Here is a 17,930-nt window from a genome sequence, read left to right as displayed (position 1 = left end):
CTGTCATTCTCAGGGTCTAGATGAGGAGGCACTAGTTGACCATGGGAAGACCAGCTTCACCACTCACACAAACTATGAATCGGAAGATTTGGAAAGTAAGTTTAATGCCAATCATCCTAAAAGATTTTTCTTCTATGTGCTTTTTTAATTGATGGAAAGGGTAGGTTCCTAAGCCAGCACATAAAGTGGCTTGCTTGCCAGTTAGCAAGATTGTGTTGCCTTTTCTATTTCTATTAAACAAATGCCTACATTTTATTTTCATTCGTCACTTGCTGCTGATCACTTTAAGTGTAACACACCAGGCTAAGTAAACTTGAGACACTTGGGATATTGTTGCTTTTGAGATTTTGTAGTAGGGCTGGGGTGGGGAATTATTAGATATTATCGCATACTGACTTTCAGTACAATCACAATAATCACAATCCCAGTTAAAGGATTCCAAGCGAAATGTAATTGAAAACTAACACAATGAGTTGTTGAAGTTAGCGGTTTACATGTGTGAAGAATGTTTAGGTTTTCTTCTCTCTATATGTGCTATATTATGATGTACATGGATAGGGAAACTATTTTTTATAGACCATGTGATTTGATGAATATCATAAAATAATTGATAAGATCAGATAATAAAGTGTCAATGCTGTTCACACACAAGTAGCAGCACCACAAATGTTATTACCACCACAATATCTCCCTCAGGTGTTTGCTGCCCCCCCCCCCCCTGCAGCACATTACACTTCATATCCTCCATCCTCTCTTCAAGAATATCTCCATTTATCCTATTCTCTCCTTTTTGTGACATCCCTGGAGGCCTCTGCTTTTTGTCCAGCTTTCTGTAACCTTTTTTTCACCTGTCTTTTCTCGCTCTTCCCCCTTTCTCCATCTCTGTTTCTCTTCATCTGTTCAGCTCATGTGTATGTCATGTGTAGGTTGCCTTTCTTCTGAGTGTTGCATCTTGGTTTCATTTCTCCTGGGTTCCCTCTCAAATCAAAGAGAGATGACTCATCTGTGAAAAATGAGTATTGGCAGAGAGTGTAGGGCGAAAATAGGGCGTTTGCATTTCAGAACACAGTTCCTGTGTGGCAGTAACAATAATGAGGGGAAGTATATAAAATATTTGGGAGAAAGCAGAGGGTTGAAAAAGTGAAATGCCGTACTCTGGTTTCCTTCAAGTAGATTATCTAGAACACTCAAATGAAATGGAAAGAAGTTCTCTGTCTTCTGTCTCAAATGTTAGTGCGTCTGTCTTTCCAGTTGTAAACGACTGTGACTGTCTTACTGTTCTTGTATGCTTAGATTGTTAGTTTTATAATGTAGCCTTGGATTTTGAAATTGAATTTAGTCCATTGCATTTAGAATTCCATTTATATTATTGTGGTCCTTCTGGGAAGAATCTGACATAGCACTTCCTTTGTCAGTGTGTTAGCTTTACTTGCTAGCAGAGGCAGAAATCTGCTGTGTGTGATGGGCAAGAAATAGACAGGAGATGTCAAGTTCAACATGTTTTACAGCAGAAAACTGCCCATCATATTTTACAATGTTATAAATGGAACATGTTGTAGACATATATATCTTTTATATATTTATCTGAAGTACATACAATGTGAAAACAAAATGGATGTACTTTATTTCAAATAACATGACTTTTTCTCTTTACCACCTTATTAGTCAGTTTGTATCAATACTTCATATCTAACTGAAATGTGAACTATGTGTCTCTTCCTTCTTTTGTGCTATTTTACCCTGTATTATGTTTACAAAATGCTTTCCTGTTTTTTCCTCATTTTATTCTTTTTCCAATTTTTGTAAAAGTCGGTGTACCGGAAATGTGTCTGAATTGGTATTGTACTTTTCTTTACCCAAGGCCACAGAGCAGTGTACGTAGGCGTCCATGTTCCTCTTGGAAGGGAGAGCAAACGGAGGCATCGCCACCGAGGACACAAACACCACCGAAAGAAGAAAGAGAGAGACTCTGAGGAGGGGAAGGAAGATGGCAGGGATTCCCCCACTTATGGTTGGAAACACTCATCCTAAATATCTTAATGCCCACATTTACTACCAACCCCCACACTGTTCTTTTTTTTTCAGTTTCTCTAAATCCTTCTTTCTACTGCATTTCTATCACACAGTACTCTACCTTGCCATTAATGTCTACTTTTAGAGCCTTCAACTTTGTTTATTTATACGGTTAATGGTTATGAATAAAACATCTCAGCTCTAAAAGGCATTAAAGGCCACTGGGAACCAGCATCTGACACTGATTGAAGGCTATGACATTTTAAGCATGTGTGCATGCGTTTCTGTGAGAAATTGCTGCATCACCTCAACTGCCAGACTTGTAAGCAACCACACAATGCATTGAACTATATGAGGGGTTATCAAGTCCTTTATGACAGCAACACCAAAAAAAAATCATGTTAAGCACCAACTGAGGGCACACAGCGTCACTTTATACGACGGATATTCTGAAACACTTTGCCCATCTACACAGTTTTACCTAATTGTTGTGCCTAAAAATTTCATCACATATCCCACTTGAGGAGACACACACAAACATACACAGGTGTGGCGTAACGGTAAGCAGCAGCAACATCAATATAAAGTGTACTCAACTTGTGCACTACAACACCGTGTACCCATGTGTAAACAGAAAATATTTTTGCTGCTAGTCATTCCATTTCTGCCTCCCTGTGGTGTTTAGTCTTGTAATCTGCCATATATATTTCCGTTTTCTCTCTGGTTCCAGATGTCCTGATATCTGCCTTCTAATTCAATCAGACCCAAAAATAAATTTGCTGAAGAACATTCAGGTTTTCATTATGCTCTCTTGCACACTTCCTCATCATCATGCCTGCAGATGTATTCCTTCTCTTGTAGTATAATGAAAAGCAGTTACAGTGATGTACTGGGCTCACTGTACCCTACCCCAAAAAGCATTGTCCCCAGCTTCAGAAGGCATTAGTGCAGTTTTCCTTGCCATCAACACACACATTCTCAAACAGATCCCAAAGAATGTTATGTTAATCTCTGCTTCTATGAGACATTTTCTCCGTCATGCTCTATAGCTGAACTCGCATAATAGTACGGTACTACAGGGGAAACTCAGGGGGAAATGTGTTTGAGATTAAGACATCCCCTTAAAGGTGCCCTGTGGAGTTTTCTCGTAAATGGACAAGTTATGTGTGAATTCAGCATTACACATTAAAACGCATTGTATGTATCCTTGAAGTCTAAAAAACAAACTACATTTCCTTCCTCATAAAACATTTTGGAACACGCATCATTTACACCTGTGTTTATTAGCTTGCAGTCTTCTTCATTCCTGCCTTTGCTGGCACATTGCTGCATTTCTTGGCAAATTACAGCCACCTCCAGATTAGTGAGAAAAGTGTAAAACCGTTGGCAGGACTGTGTATGACGTCACCTGTGTGCACGTGCAAGTGCGAACAAACTCAGCAGGAACCCACTCATAAAAACCTGCTCCATAGAGCTACTCTAGGTCAAAAACTCCACAGGTTAACTTTTACAACACTAATAATGCCTGGAGAATTTTACTGTTATTATTGTAAACATTGTACATCTGACTTTTGGCCTTTACCCACTCTTTGTGCAGACACACCATCCCAGCGGGTCCAGTTTATTTTAGGTACAGAGGACGATGACCTCGAGCACGTCTCCCATGACCTCTTCACCGAGCTGGACGAGCTCTCCTTCAGAGACGGCAATGCCAGTGAATGGAAGGAGACTGCCAGGTCAGAAAGCAACTTAAGGGGCAAACAGCATGATGAAAACCACATGAAGACTCCAAAGATCTGTTGTTGTTGTTGTTGTTGTTGTTGTTTTTTAACAGATATTAGTTGACAGGATTTTTAATGCATCTGTGTTATAGTTTTGTAGCATACATTAATCATGGAATAACATCATTAGGAGTTAACTGGAAACCCTGATTAGGTATTGTGATCATGGCTTAGTCACAACTATTAGCCTTAGTGGGTACGTTATAGTACATGTGTATATTACTGTGAAAATTGCTTATACTATGAATAAGTCAGTCTCATTTGGAGATCTGAAGAGACTGAGGGCGTTTTCACACATGAAAGTCCGAACCAAGGTCCGGACCAAGGTTTATGTTTTTGTTACATTGTATACATTTGATCCGGTAAGTTTTGGTTTCACACTGCAGTTTTGCAAGCGCACTAAAGGTATATATATATATATATATATATATATATATATATATATATATATATATACTGCTGCGGCTCTTTTTGTTTTGTTGTGATGTTGAGAAGCAAGACACAGGAACTTTCTTTCTGGAGCATTTATTCAGAGACAAACGGAAACCTACACTGTACATTTACTACTACTTAACAAATAAACTGCTGATGTATTAACTGCTCTGATAGCCGACAGCTGTCGGCTCTGAGCGCATTCACCGTCACTCTCTCTCACTAAGCACCGAGCTATTCCTGAGCTTCTCCGGTCTTAACACAAGGAGAGCCTGCCAGAGCTTCTTGTATTTGGTCCGAAAGTCCGAACCATCCAAAAAATGCTTTCACACTATAAACGAACCGGACCATGGACCGAGACCACCTCTTTTTATCGGACCAAAATTTTGTCTTTTGATCCAGACCGTGGTCCGGGGGAGGTTTCACACCTGTAATTTTGGTTCGGATCAAACTAAAAAGTCAGAAAGTCCGGACCAAATAAGGTATGTGTGAAAATGCCCATAGACTAGGCTCATACTCAGCCTCAGGTCAAAAATGTCAACAGGGTTATTTTACTGAGAACTAAATTGTAAAATGTAAATTCTTTGTTCCCTCACTGATAAAACTTGAATTATAATGCAGCTAATTTTTTTTTTGTTAATTATAATTTGTGGATTCAAGTAAACCATTTGCGTCTGTGTGTGTTTGTGCTCTTTGTGTTCATCTACAGATGGTTGAAGTTTGAAGAGGATGTGGAAGACGGTGGGGAGAGGTGGAGTAAGCCCTATGTGGCTACATTGTCACTACACAGCTTATTTGAACTGCGCAGCTGCATACTCAACGGCACAGTCATGCTTGATATGAGGGCCAACAGCATCGAGGAAATTGCAGGTAAATTTTTCAATACTCATTGAAATCACTTTTTAAGATACGTGACCTACTGTATTCATGCCATCTTATTGTATTTTTTATGTAGCACTGTGGTGAAAAGTATGAGATAAAAAAAGGAAATAACTATTCATTACTCTAGTAATATCGTTTTGAATAGCCTGTACATAATTTCAGTTTTTTCCTACTGTGTTTATGTCCCTGCCTTTGTACGATTTAGGCATGCTGATAGACAGCATGGTGGCATCAGGCCAGCTGAAGGAGGATTTGCGTGAAAAGGTGCGGGAAGCCATGCTGAAGAAACACCACCACCAGAATGAGAGAAAACTCAGCAATCGCATCCCTCTGGTGCGCTCGATTGCTGACATAGGCAAGAAACATTCAGACCCACTCTTACTTGAACGAAACGGTGAGATCCTACGACGCACTCGTATTTCTTTTTCCTCCATATTTTCCACCACTGGGGAACAGTTCCTAAAAATCCACTATTCAAATCCCTCAATGCCATCGTAGAAGGTAAAAGTGAGTCAAATTTAGAGAACGATCTATATTGAAGCAGTCAGCCACTTTATTGAAAAAGAAATCTGGGTGCGACTGACTGTGCTAACCTGTATGGCTGGCCTGGCTTGGGGTTTTGAATTAATGATTGTATTCACTCCGTAGGGTGACACTCAGGAAATATTGCTTCACATGCAACCGGAGTCAGCATTGTGTGTGTTTTTGACTGGGCATGGCTGCAGTAGTGTTGATGTATGGTGTGCATTTTAAGATCTTGGGTGCCAGCTTGATGTTTTAAATATGAAAGAAATATCATATGCTCCACTTCTGTGCCTATGGTTTTTGTTGGGCTTGCATTTCCATATCATTCACTTTAAAATGCAAATGTGAAAGGTCAAAATGATATATGTCACATTGATGGTTGGTGATGGTAATAGTTGTATTGTGAAAGTCGATGTCTTGTGCCAAATGAGTGTGTGCACTGTGTAGGATTTATGACTGGTCTGCTGTGGTAGAGCACATGTTTGCTTACAATGCACCAACATTGTGCTAACTAATCCTCTCCTGCATGCAAGCCTCTCTGAAGAGTTTTGCCTTACCTCCAACATGTTGAACGGTTGGTTTGTTTGGAGTTGAATGAGTTGGAGTTGTTTGGCCCTTGCAGACCCTCCTACACGCATCACTGAATCATTCTTAGTGTCTTCTGCACACAACCATGCTTTCCGCTCATGTTTATGCAAGCACGGATATCTCTAACTACACCTCTGCCCTGCTCTTGCTGCCCACCCCTTCTTGCTGTGTCTCCTCCAGATACCACCCCTGTGATGTACACCTACTTCATGTGTTTTTCCTCTGCTCCATCCCTTATTCCTTTTCCTTCTTCTCCTTTCCCCCCTTTTCTCTCTCCCTTCTCCTCTCCCCTTGTTGCCATTGTCTCTTCTGTTAGGAGAGGGCCTGTCCTCTTCACGTCTCTCTCTCTACAAGCCAGGGTCCGCCTCCTCTGTCTCCAACCTCTCCCAGAGACGAGAGTCCAGAGTCTCCATCCTGTTCAACCATCTCCTGCCCTCCTCTTCCTCCAACACTGGGCAAGCCCCAGGCCCCCAACTCCTCACCACCCCTCAAAATACCCCCGCTGCCTTCCGGCACTCCTCCCAAACCCTTGGTGCAGACCTCGGCCCTCGAGGCATCCCTGAAGTGGTGGTATCCCCTCCTGAGGATGACGACCCACCAAACTCTGCAGAAGAAGAGGGAGCATCACCTGAGCTCAGCCGGCGAGCATCCTCGGCATCCCAGGGCTTCGAGCTGCTGCCCTTAGAAGGCAAATATCTGTGTAGCCTGCCAGTGTGAGTCACGGCTTGAACAGAGAACACTAGCACTAGCATGAAAGCTCTGCTCCCTGTTAACTTCCAACCCTGCGGCCATCTCATCAATAACCCACAGCAAGGCTCACTTGCTAAGGCGCTCTTCCTACTGTATTTATCCACAACGTTTTTGACACCACTCTCTTCTCAGCCTCATGATTTCTGCTTCTCTCCCTTCCTATCTATTCCCCTCACCCATTCTTTCCTACTAATATCTCTCATTCTTGCTACTCTCTAAACTCTTTATACTTCTTTTTACAATTCAAACTTCTCTCTTTCTCCTTACACATTTTCAAGACATTCCTCAGCATCTATGCCTTGCTTGGCCTTGTCCCCATTCACACCTCCTTCGTTGTGGTTTCATGGCTGCTTTCCATCCTTTTTTGGTCTGTCTTTCTCCCAAACTGCATCATGTGTCCTGTTATGTTGCCACACTATCTTCCCCCATCTTTCTTCTCAATTCATGTGTTTACGTAAGACCTGTTAGAAGGGATGTCCCGAACATGTTTAATTTTACATGTTGCCACTGATCAGTCTAAGTCATTTAATATTGGGTATCTGCTAATACTATTATATGTTTTATTCAGCTACTTTATACAGTTACACAGTAAAAACTATATTAAAATCAGAAAAGCCAATCCAGATAGGTAAAACAGCTCGATATCTTCACCCAGGAAAATGTAACTTGCATCAGTGGTTGTGTCAATTCTTTCATTCATTCAAACCTTTATTTAACCAGGAAAAAACTCCTTGAGATTACAAATCTCTTTTACAAGAGGGTCCTGGCAAGTGGCAGCAGCTTGGTTTCAATAAATACAAAGACAATAACGAAATAAAAACATAGACACACTTTCACTCATCATATTCAAACACCAATGTCATCATAAAGAAATGTGAATATGGATCTGTTGTGACGCAAAGCTACAGGATTTGCAGAGCATGTCTATATTCCTAAAATAAACACAATATGAAGATTAAAATGCACTTGAGGTCCAATATGGTGCACCTGCAAGATGTTACCTAGCTTCTTTTTTTTAACCCAAAGCTGCTCTGCTTTTACTTGCACAAATTCTCTTTATTAGTGTGGATACCACTAACTGGAACTACTGGCTGCTGTTTATCTTCACGCTGCTCTGCTGTTCACTCACAACATTGGATTTGGAATAAGTTCCTTTTGTTCAAGCAGAGTGCACTGGGGCCTTTTTGATAGGTTTCATATTTAGAGCACAGTTTCTCAATAAAGGATTAAATAAAGAACAATTGATTGGGTTTTGAATCGCTGACACCAATCAATGTCTCAGATACAGATCCTGCAGATAGGCTCGGGACATCCCTAGCTGTTAAGTCCTTATCTTTTTGTTATGCTGTATGACGCAGAAACTGACATACAGTACTACACTTTTTATCCCCGGGTGACCATCCCATTTTGGACACTCACAGATATAAATGTCATGCAACTTTGCTTGTCCCCTTGCATCTGTTGGCGCCCATGCTCTTCCTCTTCATCAATTCCTAAGTATAAACATTCTTTTACCCGAATAAGAATAGTGAGGTTGAAGGTGAGGGTAGCGGGTGCCAGCAGCATGGCTAAATATAAGCCCGAGACCAGGGTGGGTGTATAGGTACTGCATGTACTTTCATACTGGCACCGACAGTGACTTTTTGTTCTTCCCAAACGAAGCCTTGTCAGTTTATTATTAGACTGTTTGCGTTTCTGTGCGTGCGTCTGTGTGTTTCTCCATCTGGGAATGGCTCCATTTCAAAGTATGGGTCATTAGAACCAGCAATGACTTGGTGGGAGCTGAATCTGAAAGGTTGGGGTGGTCTTATTATAGCTGAAGAGCTTCTGTAATTGTACCCTCTTCTAGGAAAATGCACAGTATTTCCAAAGAAGCAAGTGTCCTGACAACAGTGTGTGGGTTAGGTTATTATTCAGAGGGGGGTTTCAAGCTTCAGTTTAATAACACTGTAAGTTGTAAAAACTGCTGTGTTGTACGATGTTGACTTAAAATAGCTAAACCGTCTGACTGTGTATTGAACAGAGATATAGTGTTATACAGTAAAATGCCCTTAATGTGTCATTTAGAGTAATTTGTCTATATGAGTCTGTTGAGAATAGCCTGGTTTACAGGTTAATAATAAGGAGTAACAAAATAATTCTAGTTGATGCAATGATTTATATGTTCTTGCAGTTTTGTAATATATTGTAATGGTATTGAGTTGACTGCAGGCTATTAATACATACACATGCCATGGATCCATTGAGTATGAAGTCATGGGTGAAATACATGTACACAGGGCATGTGGAGAATCACTGGTACACTTGCATCATGTTATTCTAGACCCTATTTGAGAGCTTTTCAAATGTTAAGCATTTTTATTTGTCAGTTTTATGAAACATAGGCCATGTTAAAATAGAATAATGGCCGCATCTAGACTCATGGCAACCTAGTGTCATTACATAATCCCTGTATGTGTGTCTCTGTACAATATAATGTAAATTGTGGTAAGAACTAGATTTCCAGCAGAAGAACAAGCTTAATATATACATCTGTACAACTACTATAACGATACAATACAATTTAATATCATCTTTTCCCCTTTATCAGAAAAGTCCCAGGTCTACCAGCTTTACGTATTTTCAGTTATGTTACTGTTTTGCATATGAATGAGGTAGCGCTATGACGCCACTGTTTAAAAGGCTAGTATGGGGCAGCATTCCAGGGCTTAGCCTTTCTGAATGAAGTGTGTTGGCGAACGCAACCTAAACTAATCCCTCCCTTATTCCAAGAGGCTTTGTCAGGTATGTGAGCAATCATGCTCCTGTTCAGCAGTCACAGCTGCCCAGCATCCACTGGGGTTACTTCAGGGTACAGTTCAAGGGTATGGATCACTGGCCAAACCACATGTTGGTAGAAATGGCACATTTTAATTTTGATTTATTGTAGGTGAGAATGTGGCTTAAGACCTTTTTATAAATGTATTTTGTTTGACGTTGGCTTGATTACCTTCTGATGGCGAAATGAGAAATGTGTCGACGTAGATGTGAAAAATGAGAGAAAAAAACCTGGTAAAAGAAGTGTTACTTCAGAATTTCAGAGGATAGTATGCAAATGCTATCCTTTGATTCAAATACACGACTCCCTCATTTCATATTCCCACTCTCATGTCACCTCAAGTGCTAGCGTTTCCTGTATCTGGTATGGCTCAAATCTCATAAGCAATGTTGAAGTGTGTGCAGCCAATTATGCACAGAAATACCTAAGCTTCAACACTTAAAGGTGCTGAAGTCTGAGGAAGGTGAACTGTCAGGCACATTAAACACATCCCCTCGCATTTAACTCACAGCTGACATGAATTTAAGCAAAGCAGGACTGATTTAGCACCAAGTAATGAGCTTAACAGACGAGGAGCAAATAGGAACGGTGCTTTGTGAAAAATAGTCTTCCCTGTGGAGAGACATCACAGTGTTACAGCTCTGTACCAAACACATCTAATAATGGTTGTAGTGAAAGAAATCCTTTCACTTGCAGCCAAAAATGTGAAATGTTGATCTGCAAATTTAAATGCTACTGTTTCAATATGTTAAATATTTTTTTAGCTACTTGTGTGTATTATAAGCTTGATTTTGTTCATCTTGTATTTCAATTAGCCATTGATCATTGTAGAACAGCGGATCCCAACTCTTGTGTTTGGGACCGCCATTACTGTGAGTTTAAGTTTAGCAACCTAATAGATAATGATGATCTAGACCTGGAGTGGCTCAGGAACTATCATTTAATAGAATATCTCAGAGCTGATATGCTAACCTACGAAGTTGAAAAATATACTGGTGACATTCTGGAGCTTACACAAGCGGCCGCAAAAAAAAAGGCCACTTAGCTAATGAGGATAAGTGACTGCAAATCATTGATCCAGTGGTTAATTTCTCTGTTGAAAGTGCCAAAACAAAATGCAAATATCACACAAACCGTTTTATTTACCCTGTAGCATTGCATCATGATCTTGTGTGGGCAGCAATGTGACTTCAGGATTTTGTATTTTGTTTGCCAAGAGCTCACCTCTGATCAAAAATTAGGTTAATGGAGGTGAAATTTGTTGTTTGTTGTTTGATGAGCCCATGCCATAAAGTAGTGGTCTATCACAGATAAATAAAAAACAATTCCAGTTCCTTAAAATTACAAACCGAGTAGAGAGAAAAATGTAAGACAAATGGCATTTAATAAATAGCAATTAATAATGAAATCAGAAATGGCATTTCATGGCGAAACCACATGTAAATCTTGACCAGTCTTTGCTTTCCAAGTACTTACACAGTGTCCATCACCACTTTATCTCTCGTGCCCTTCTTCTCCCCCTGTCCCTCCTAGGTTCAACGGTGTCTCCGAACTCTGTCCCAAACAACCTGGATGGCAGCAAAGCAGTGGAGAGGAGACCATCCAAAGTAGGGGTCAGTAGAGAAAGCAGCAGTGTCGACTTCAGCAAGGTAACCTAACCACAGTACTGAGCACAGAAACAGTTCATCTTGGTGGAAGGGCCCAGGAGTTCATCAGTGTCTTTCTTGAGTTTCTGGACTTCCACAGACATTTAAGTGGTCTGTGTTGAAAACTGCCTGCATGAGAATACCCAACATACCCATACCCAGCCATTTTCTCCTGGGCTCAGTAAGAGGCATTTTCATTTCTTCACCTGTAATGGGCTAAGAATTGGTCAACAAAGTAAAAGTCTCCCTCGCATGGCCTCCATTTATCCTACCATGTTGTACCTCATCCATTAAATAAAATGGCAGGCCGCCATGAGTAGCTATCATTATAAAACCATCCATTATGACTGCCAAAAAATAAGGTGCAGTGTTTATATGAGTCAGAGGATACAAAAGGGGTATGAAGGCACATTATATTACACTACACAGAGATAAAGAAATTGTTGCAATGCTCAGGTCTATATTTAACATTGCACATAAGAAGTATTTATTCAGAAACCTGGTAAGAAATGCTTCACAGCCACTATCTTTGCTCAGTACTATGTAGTCGTTTATGTAGCTACTAACTGGAGTTATCTTTCATTCGTTATCATAGTATCCAAACGACCTGCTGCCACCCTTACATTCCCACTTCTTCATCTCCGTTTGCATGTGTGTCCGTTTAAACTAGTCCCTCATTCTTTCTCTCTGTTTATAATTAGTATGTGTTTGTTTATCTGATTCTTTAATTTAATGTGTTCTGTTGGTCTCAGGTGGACATGAATTTCATGAAAAAGATTCCTCCAGGTGCTGAAGCTTCCAACGTACTGGTGGGAGAAGTGGACTTCCTGGAGAAGCCCATAACTGCCTTTGTACGACTGTCCCCTGCAGTCCTTATCACAGGCCTCACAGAGGTGCCTGTGCCCACGAGGTACAATAATTTGGAATTGAATGATGTCATGATAAGGAGTTTTATTCCAAAACATTTATATTGGATTAAAAAGTTATACTCTGGCAGCAACTTAAGCAAACTGACAAAGTCATTTGTAAAAGCCCTATTCACATGGGACTAATATAACCTGGGGATTTACTGTGGTTCTCACTACAGTGTCTGTTTTCCATGTCTGTAATCTCTACAGTAACAAGACTTAAGAGTCAGTAGCCACGCAAGTAGTCCTGTGAGGGTCTAATGCTCATTACACAACTGACTTAATATAGTGGCTTTGGAAAATAGACACTTTTGGTTTTGTTTAATACTTTACAAATGTTTTTTTGTGTGCATATATTGGGGTAAAATCAACTCCAAAAATTTGGCCTCAGCATGGTACATGAGCACTGCAGATGGTTTCACTTTATTCCGCTGATCAACAATGGTGGTAACACACAAAGAAACGTAGCAATGTGTCAGCAAAGGCAGGGAACAAGATGTCTAGCTAGCTGACATGGATGTCAACAATGTAGTTATCAAAATCTTTGGTAACACTTTACCTGACAGTATTGACATAACCGTGACATGACACTGTCATAACTATGACATGAAACTGTCAAGAACGTGTCATAAACCTTATAAACAAGTCATAAATGTTTATGACTTCTGTCATTAAGTGTCATTCGGTTTTTGTCATGACAAGTTTACATTGTTTTGGTTGTCTTGATTATGACAAGTTGACATTAATCAAAGTAACATTACCAGAAGTTGTCTTGGTCATGAAAAGTTGACATTAAATTTGTCTTGATTTTGACAAGTTGACATTAATCAAAGTGACATTACCAGAAGTTGTCTTGGTCATGACAAGTTGACATTAAATTAGTTTGGGATGTCTTTGTAATGACAACTTGACATTAAACAGGATGACATTATCAGAGGATGTCTTTGTCATGACGACATAAACAGAAAATCCACCTCTTTTTGTATTCATGACATGTTAAAATCATGATTATTAAAATTAGATGTGCAAGGTTAGAGACCAATTCTAGCATTTGGTCAGATAGATGTGTGACAGGATATTTCACAAAACTGGCGGTCATGACACTATTATGACAGTGTTATGGATAGATTCTTAGACCTAAGTAAAGTGGTACCAAACTAATTTAATGTCAACTTGTCATGACCAAGACAACTTCTGGTAATGTCACTTTGATTAATGTCAACTTGTCATAATCAAGACAACCCAAACAATGTCAACTTGTCATGACAAAAACCGAATGACACTTAATGACAGAAGTCATAAACGTTTATGACTTGTTTATAAGGTTTATGACACATTCATGACAGTGTCATGTCATAGTTATGACAGTGTCATGTCACGATTATGTTGATACTGTCAAGTAAATTTTTTTAAAATTGACTTTGCTAAAGTTTTATGAGGAAGGGAATGCATATTTAACATGTTTATTATCCTCAAGGATACCCAAAATGCAATTTAGTGAGAAACAATGAATGTTGATTGGTGATTTAACTGTTGACAAGAAAACTCCACAGGGTACCTTTTTTAAGTGAACTTGTACTGTTGTGATTAGTATTGAGATCAGTGTAATTCATGGTGCATTCATGATTATTTGTCTTGTTCAAAGGTTTCTTTTCCTGCTTTTGGGTCCTCGTGGCAAAGGGCCCCAGTACCATGAGATTGGCAGATCCATGGCCACATTAATGACAGATGAGGTGAGAGAAACACAGAGAGATCCTTTTTGTAACTTATTTCAGTTTCGAAAGCTTCTAAAACTGTATCAAAGTATAATCTGGTTCAGTTTGTTTGTTTGTTTTATGTAAGATGCATGTTGGGATTGTGTTTTTTTTTTATTGTAGAGACATTTAATAACTCCTAATAATCATTACGTAGATTTTCCATGATGTGGCATACAAGGCCAAAGACAGAACAGATCTCCTCTCGGGAATAGACGAGTTCCTTGATCAAGTGACTGTTCTGCCTCCTGGAGAATGGGACCCCACAATCCGGATTGAGCCCCCCAAGAATGTCCCATCTCAGGTTAGAGATTCTCTCTGTCAAAGATTGTTTAATGTGTACTTAGTGAATAATGCAGACAAAGGTGTGTGTCTTACCGACATGAATATCAAATGCCATGTACAACAAACATTGAGAAATTTGCCTGGGAGGTGCTGGTGCAGAGATCATTAACCAGCTGCATACTAACTGATAACCAGCATACTAACACACTACACAATAGACCTCACGTACTATATTTTAGTCTGGTCTCACAAACTGCAATGTTTATATTGACTTCTCGATATGTGTATCTCTGTATATCACTCTTTACTTCCAATCACACTGAGAGGGCCCCACTATGTATTTAAAGCATCATGACAGCAAAGGAATTGATATGCATATTGTATGTATATGTAATGTATTTAAATCCTTTGACCTGCAGATGAAGAGGAAGAGACCGTCCCAACCCAACGGCACTGCATCTCCAGCTGGAGAGCTGGAAAAAGATGAGGACCACCACGCAGGGCCTGAGCTGCAGAGGACCGGGAGGTGAGTTTAGCACCTTTTCTGGGAACACCATTGAGTTCAAATGATTATTGGAACATACTCACTCCAGGAATCTCTATTAATATCACTTAGTGTTAGCAAATATATTGATAAAGAAGTATTTGATAATTAAAGTGTGTCCCAGTTGAATTCACAGCTTTATAAACACAAGTAGGCACGTTTAATATATCATGTTGATTATGTTGAGACAAGTGCTTCTTGTTAACAAGAGCTGCAGAAGAAAACTCATCTAAGGGACTAAGGACCTCATTGTATCCTCTTTTGTTACAGAGACTTATTTGTGGTTACACTAGTTAGAATGTCCTTGCTGCAAACACTCTAAAATGAAAATGAGATAAATTAAAAGACATTATCAAAAGTGTTTTCACAGTATGTGATCTGTAAGCCAGTGTTTAGTAAAACTTTTGCAATTTTTTTTAAAATGCCAATATATAGGATGTAAAATTGTATAAACTCAACACCACTATGTGTTTTGGCTGATACATCTACTGTACTCTGTGAACTCGGATGCTGACATTTATGAATAACTCATGCTGGGTCTCTGGAGCCCGGGCCACACAGCAAGAGAGAGAATGTGTTTATTTGAAACCTCACACAGACACGCACTCTGCACACATACACATCAGTTGCAAAGGCACTGTATTATTTACAGATTCACTCTGCTTTTCACTGCTACTATAAAAGGCTCATGCTATGAGGGAGTTCTGGGGGTCAGAGGAGTATAAGAAAGTATAAGAGGCTAATGTAAGGAAAGCTATCAGAAACAGGGGCTGTGTAGAAGAGACAGCAGGGGTTGTGGAAGCAGGCAATTGAGGTTATTCCAGAGGTGTGGGGGAAAAGAAAATGAAAGACCTCACAGCAGAGCAATTGGACAGGACCTGGTGTCAGAGGAAAGACAGGAAGAAATACAAGGTGAGAAATGAAATCTCTCAAAGTAAAGGGTTAGACACAAAAGAGGAGAAGGCAGCGAGATCCCAGTGCTATCTAGGTTTTGGGGTTGAATATCATAAAAATGCATATTCACAAGCCTCAGCACTTGGCAGTGTTAATGCCTTCTCCAATGCAATTAGTGTTCAAGCAAACACTCTTACCAATTAACTGTGTAAAATGGCCTCAACAACTAGTAAATAATCATGATTGCTAAATTACAGTTTGGATCACATTGAATTAAGAATCAAATAATTTAAATAATTCCAACTATTATAAGAACGACAGGAAGATTGTGTTTAATAAACACATAATAAGAATGGCAATTTACAGTTAGTTAGTTAGTGGTAAGAGACCAGCAGAACCACTTTGGTTAAATGGCTGCAAACATTTATCATTTTTATTATTCACTAAGCACAGTTACCTGTTACCTACACTATTTTTATTTTATTGGATTTCTGAAATAATCTCAGAGGAATTGATAGATGGTTAACTGCCTCATATTAATAGCGTTTAAATTAAGTGTCTCACTGAAATATTATTAATTATTTTATGTTATTATATAATATTATTGTGCGCTCCTACTAGAAAATTAATTAAAAGGTGTGAATGTGTAACTGTGTGAATGTGATCAGGGTGTTCCTGAAAATGAGAGCATTGCTCTCCGTGTACACCCCCCTTGAATAAATAAAGGTGGGGAAAAAAAACTACCTCTCTCCTCTTGCAGGATATTTGGAGGTCTGGTCCTGGACATCAAGCGGAAGTTGCCGTTTTACTGGAGTGACATCAGAGACTCCCTCAGTCTGCAGTGTCTAGCCTCCGTCTTGTTTCTCTACTGTGCCTGCATGTCCCCTGTCATCACATTTGGAGGTCTGCTTGGGGAGGCAACAAAAGGCAACATAGTGAGTCTGAAAGCTTGGCACTTAAAAGTCAATACTTGTGCTTTTCATGAACCCAGTGGAAATCAAACCCCTACCCCAGGTTATCTAAGTGACATGTTGTACCAAATGAGGTATACAGAACCTAGAACAATTTGGCTAGCATATTTGAATATATCATTTAATTTTGAGGAAACCTCAAGTTCCCCAGAATCCTTAAAGTTAAGTCAAAGAAGTCTTCTGATTTTAAATAACTAAAGATGTTTTCCTCAACCACTGTGGGAAACACAAATGCTTTCTCACACATTGCCATTTAACATGTTACACCCATGTTTATGTACGCACATACAGTCAATGATGTAGGGGTTAAATGCAGATAGAAGCAGTCATATTTACAGGAGCTACTGTTAATCAAGGGCAAAACACATTTTCTGACTACCCTATTTTACCTTTTTTGTAAAGCAGCTGATTTAGTGTGTCAAGAAAAGTCACCATAATTTTTTCACCTACTTCACCTTGCTATTACATATTCATATAGGTGGATATATTTCACTCTGAGGTCTTTATTCAGTGTTCAGAATAGCATATGATGATTATTCAGCCTCCCATGCAATAATCTGTTATCACACTGCAAGCTGTATAGTCTCTCTCTCTCTCTCTCTCTCTCTCTCCTTTTTACCCAGATGTCCTTACTAGGACAGGGACTGTTGGCATAGGCACAGACTGTGTGCTGGTGTGTGTGATGCGTCTAAGTAAACTCAGCAGGCGAGAATTACACACAGATATGACTTCGGACAATTCGGCAGGGTGGAAACTTTAAAACAGTTTGTCTAGCCTGTCAGCCAAGAATGTCTGTTTAATCAAAACTCTCTGTGTTTTGGTCGGCGGTCTCTTCTTCACCACTTTCTTTTCTCCTTCAGTCTTTCCCACTCTATCCTCCTTTGGGTGGTTTCACCTCCCACATCCTCCCTTTCTCACTCCCTCACTCCCTCCCTCTCCTATGTGTCTACAGAGTGCCATAGAGTCTCTGTTTGGGGCCTCACTGACAGGAGTGGCATACTCCCTCTTTGCAGGCCAGCCCCTCACTATTCTTGGCAGCACGGGCCCTGTTTTAGTGTTTGAGAAGATCCTCTTCAGGTTCTGCACGTACGTTCAAGCATGCTTTTGTAGTTACATGATACTTAGTCAAAATACCGATG

General features: G+C 39.8%; 1 protein-coding gene across 14 annotated transcripts in view; it reads left to right on the top strand.

Moving 5' to 3' along the window:
* LOC120571188 (sodium bicarbonate cotransporter 3-like) overlaps positions 1–17,930 on the top strand; it is a 47,247-nt gene that overhangs the window by 16,829 nt on the left and 12,488 nt on the right. For 7 of the 14 annotated variants that reach the window (XM_039819957.1, XM_039819950.1, XM_039819958.1 and 4 more), the window contains exons 2-14: positions 14–95; positions 1,862–2,011; positions 3,611–3,749; positions 4,936–5,096; positions 5,314–5,502; positions 6,538–6,909; positions 11,323–11,438; positions 12,188–12,345; positions 13,989–14,076; positions 14,255–14,401; positions 14,802–14,908; positions 16,581–16,755; positions 17,744–17,877. In XM_039819957.1, the coding sequence (XP_039675891.1) occupies positions 14–95; positions 1,862–2,011; positions 3,611–3,749; positions 4,936–5,096; positions 5,314–5,502; positions 6,538–6,909; positions 11,323–11,438; positions 12,188–12,345; positions 13,989–14,076; positions 14,255–14,401; positions 14,802–14,908; positions 16,581–16,755; positions 17,744–17,877 (2,018 nt within the window). The remainder of the gene's footprint in view (positions 1–13; positions 96–1,861; positions 2,012–3,610; positions 3,750–4,935; positions 5,097–5,313; positions 5,503–6,537; positions 6,910–11,322; positions 11,439–12,187; positions 12,346–13,988; positions 14,077–14,254; positions 14,402–14,801; positions 14,909–16,580; positions 16,756–17,743; positions 17,878–17,930) is intronic. The other 7 variants (XM_039819952.1, XM_039819959.1, XM_039819953.1 and 4 more) reach the window with 6 other exon arrangements.

The sequence above is a fragment of the Perca fluviatilis genome, chromosome 13 (assembly GCF_010015445.1).
Source record: "Perca fluviatilis chromosome 13, GENO_Pfluv_1.0, whole genome shotgun sequence".
Lineage (NCBI taxonomy): Eukaryota > Metazoa > Chordata > Actinopteri > Perciformes > Percidae > Perca > Perca fluviatilis.
Note: the sequence above shows the minus strand (reverse complement) of the source record. Positions and strands in the feature narration are given on the sequence as shown.